We start from the raw sequence: 3802 nt of genomic DNA on the forward strand, positions 1-3802 counted from the left end.
AGAAGAGAGACAGCATAGTGAAAGTTTTGGCTGACTGTCAGCCTGTACTCCCCTTGTTGCTAGCAAAATGGTATATGCCGGCTGTGTGAGCAACTGGTTGTTTTAATGGCGGAATAAACGAGAAAAAGTTTTAATCGATTTTCTCGGTAAGTATGGGGCTAGGAAAAAAATACAAACCGCATTCCAATCTATGCACCCGTCTCCACATGTGTGTCACTTTTCACACAAATCCACCCAGCCGTTCAGCTGTGAACCTCAAGACAAGAAAGAATACAACAATCACCCATGTCCAATTTATATTATAGATATAGTTGTGTACATGTGTATATGTAGACACACACACACAACATGCATGCTCACACACTCAGAATGAGTGGTAGTTATGTACTGCATAACTGCATGCGTGTGTTATCTGCTAAATCTGCAAGCCACTATTTAAACTTTAAAACATAAATTTAATCACGAGTAAATTAATGAGGGTAAAATTAATACAAGAAAACCTGAAGGTAGCAGCAATTAAAAAATTAAAGAGATGACCAGGTTCTCTATAATTATTTTATATATTTATAAGTTGATGAGATACTACATAATCATGGCCCACTTCTTTAAATGTGTTTATATAATTGATGTGGTACTACTTACCTGAGGAGATCTGTGTAGCTGTTTGGAAGAATAGGAATGAACAAGTGTTGCCTGGAATTAAAAAAGAAATATTGTTTAAGTTTCAGTAGTATATGAAATGTTATTTGATCAATAGGAATTGAAGCTAAAATAATCATTACCAGTTCATTGGATAAATTAAAGCAGCAGCTGCATGAATACAGGCAGTCACGCGACTCAACTTCTTGGAAATAAACAAAATTCGACGTTCATGAAGCAAACTACAAAGAAGAGAAACAGCAATGAAAACCTGAGTCAACAATAGGGGCCTCTACAAAGTTACTCATTTAACCTATTAGGAATATCAGCCAAATTTCAATTGAATCACACTTTAGTATCTTCACCCTTCAGCATTTAAACTGGCCATAATATTCTACCTGCTTTATGTTCAAACTAGCCAGATCCACACTCTCATACCTACCCTACAATGTCATTCTAAAAGTAAACAATCATATCATTGAAATCTCAAGGCTATGACATAATGCAAGATTAATTCATAGCAATATGAATAAATAAGCATTGACAGAATAATCTGAATGTTAAAAGGTTAAAAAAAATTCTATACATACATGTATCATTCATTCATTTTACATGCTTTTGCTTTATTTCTATGTTAACACAAACAAATATAATACTGAGGCATCTCTTGTATGTGTCCTCCAATATGTTAACAAATATTGGAAGACATAAATTATCTGCAGTTCAACACTTATGAAAATGCAAATACACACACACACATCATAGACCTCTTTCAATTTTCATCTACCAAATTCACTCGCAAGACATTGATCAGCCCAGAGCAATGCTTGAAAATATTTGCCCAATTTACTGTCACTAGGATCCACACAGAATCCAGTATTTGCAAAGTAAACTTCACCAAACAGCCATGCCTCCTGTTTTTATATAATTATCATCATCTTTTAACATTCATGTTCTACGCTGGCATGGGTTGGACAGTTTGACAGGACCTGACAAATCAGAAGCCTATGTTCAGTCCCAATGTCTGTTTTGGCAAGATTTCTACACCTGGATGCCCTTCCTAATGCCAACCACTTTACAGTGTGAGGACTGGTTGCTTCTTCATATCACCAAGTAGGTACATAAGTCAAAACCACAAGACTATCATCATCATTTAATGCCTGTTGTCCATGCTGGTATGGGTTGGACAGCTTGACTGGGCTGGCATGCTGCACCAAACTCCAGTATACATACATACATACATACATATATATATATCATCATCATCATCATCATCATCATTTAACTTCTGCCTTCCATGCTAGCATGGGTTGGACGATTTGACTGAGGACTGGTGAACCAGATGGCTGCACCAGGCTCCAATCCGATTTGGCAGAGTTTCTAAAGCTGGATGCCCTTCCTCACGCCAACCACTCCGAGAGTGTAGTGGGTGCTTTTATGTGCCACCGGCACAAAAGCCAGTCAGGCAGTACTGGCAACGGCCATATATCCTATATAAACAGTACATTGGATGATGTAATAGACTTTAAAAAAAAATAAATGACAAAAGCGAGACAATCACGACAGCAATGCTTTTGATTTTACGTTTGTTCAAAATTAGATTTGACTCGGGGCTAAACACCATCAGTTTTACACTCATTTTTCTATTAGTTGGATGGGTCATCACAATCGGTTCAGATTTACTGTGTGGCAAGAAAGATTAGTGACCCTGTCTCACCCACCCATAGCAAGACATGTTAATTTACCAAGTCAAATATAGTAAGATTTCACAAAAAGGACTGCTGTACACCAACTAACACAGACACAAAGCCTATAAACATAATTAGAATCTGTACCCAATGGTAACAAGTATCAAAAAGAACTACCAAACTCTCACCTGAATCGGAGTGGCTTCTGCAGACAAACAGGAGCAGTTAGAACGACAACACAAGCTAAGCTAATAAAGCATCCATTTAGCATGCAGAGATGTTTCCACTCAGCTGTGCCAATTTTTAATCTACTGGGTTCTTGGAAAGCAAAGTGTAGTACATTGACCACAGACTGTACAAACAGTCACATTAATTCCAGACATAATCCCCTTTCCCCTCACCTGTCTCCTCCATTACTTTCTCTACCTCAACATTGCTCTCTCTGCCATTCTCTCCAATACCATCCTCTCACAACAATAAATCTGTTTCATCCATCATAGGGATTCATCTTGCTTTGTGAGCAACAAGACAACCCCATCAATGCTGGTGCAACAAGAAAAAAAAATGCATCCAGTACACTCTGTAAATTGCTTGGTGTTAAGAAAGGTATACATGGTAAAATGTAAAAACTCCAGCAAAACTAAGACATTGGAGCAAAACATGGTCCTCCAACCAGTTGTATCCAATTGAACTACCCAACCTATAACAGCATGGAAAACAAGTGTAAAATGATGATCGGGGTGACAATGCTGATGATGATGGTGATGATGATCACTGAGCTTCATTATCCAGTGACACTGTCCATTTGACCATACACATATTATAAATTTTTGAAAACTTGTTTATAAATTTAAATTTAACATCAGATACAAAAAAAAAAACAAAAATGAAAGATATTACCTTGCAAATATCTTAACCATATTCCTGGTATCCATGGCATTGTAATATTCTGTTAAATTTCGCTGAAAATTTTAATAATAAAAAAATTAGGTTGCATTTTTTAATAATTTTGAAAAATAAGACTTGTAAAAAAAATTTTTTTTTAATTTCAAATAAGTTCAATTTCTTGACTTCTCCTTTATCTAGAGCATCTACCATAGAGTGATTAATACTAATGATTAAAGGGAAGAGTAACTTTCAAAACTTAAAAGTAACTTTCAAAACCACAAGTCATCAAAAGCACTTAGCAGAATCAATAGATTGGGCTGCTGAATAACTGATATTTTAGCTCTACTATTCTATATCCAAAAGATAATTTATTAACTCCTTGGCAGAATAGGTTATTTGACTAATGTCCAATATAGCAAGGTGTCCTATCTTGGTTCAATATTTGTAATGTGAAAAAGAACTTTGAATAAATTAACTGCTAAAATGTTTAATATCATTTATATCAATATTTTAACAGTTAACACATACACACACACACATGCGAGAGAGAGAGAGAGAGAGAGAGAGAGAGAGAGAGAGAGAGAGAG

General features: G+C 35.9%; 1 protein-coding gene across 1 annotated transcript in view; it reads right to left on the minus strand.

Annotated features, from left to right (window-relative positions):
* LOC106881781 (DENN domain-containing protein 1A) overlaps window positions 1-3802 on the minus strand; it is a 109919-nt gene that overhangs the window by 51673 nt on the left and 54444 nt on the right. The window contains exons 9-11 of the mRNA XM_052975831.1: window positions 3228-3289; window positions 783-881; window positions 643-693 (exon numbers count right to left, since the gene is read on the minus strand). Coding sequence (XP_052831791.1) covers window positions 643-693; window positions 783-881; window positions 3228-3289 — 212 coding nt within the window. The remainder of the gene's footprint in view (window positions 1-642; window positions 694-782; window positions 882-3227; window positions 3290-3802) is intronic.

Source organism: Octopus bimaculoides, chromosome 22 (genome assembly GCF_001194135.2).
Source record: "Octopus bimaculoides isolate UCB-OBI-ISO-001 chromosome 22, ASM119413v2, whole genome shotgun sequence".
Lineage (NCBI taxonomy): Eukaryota > Metazoa > Mollusca > Cephalopoda > Octopoda > Octopodidae > Octopus > Octopus bimaculoides.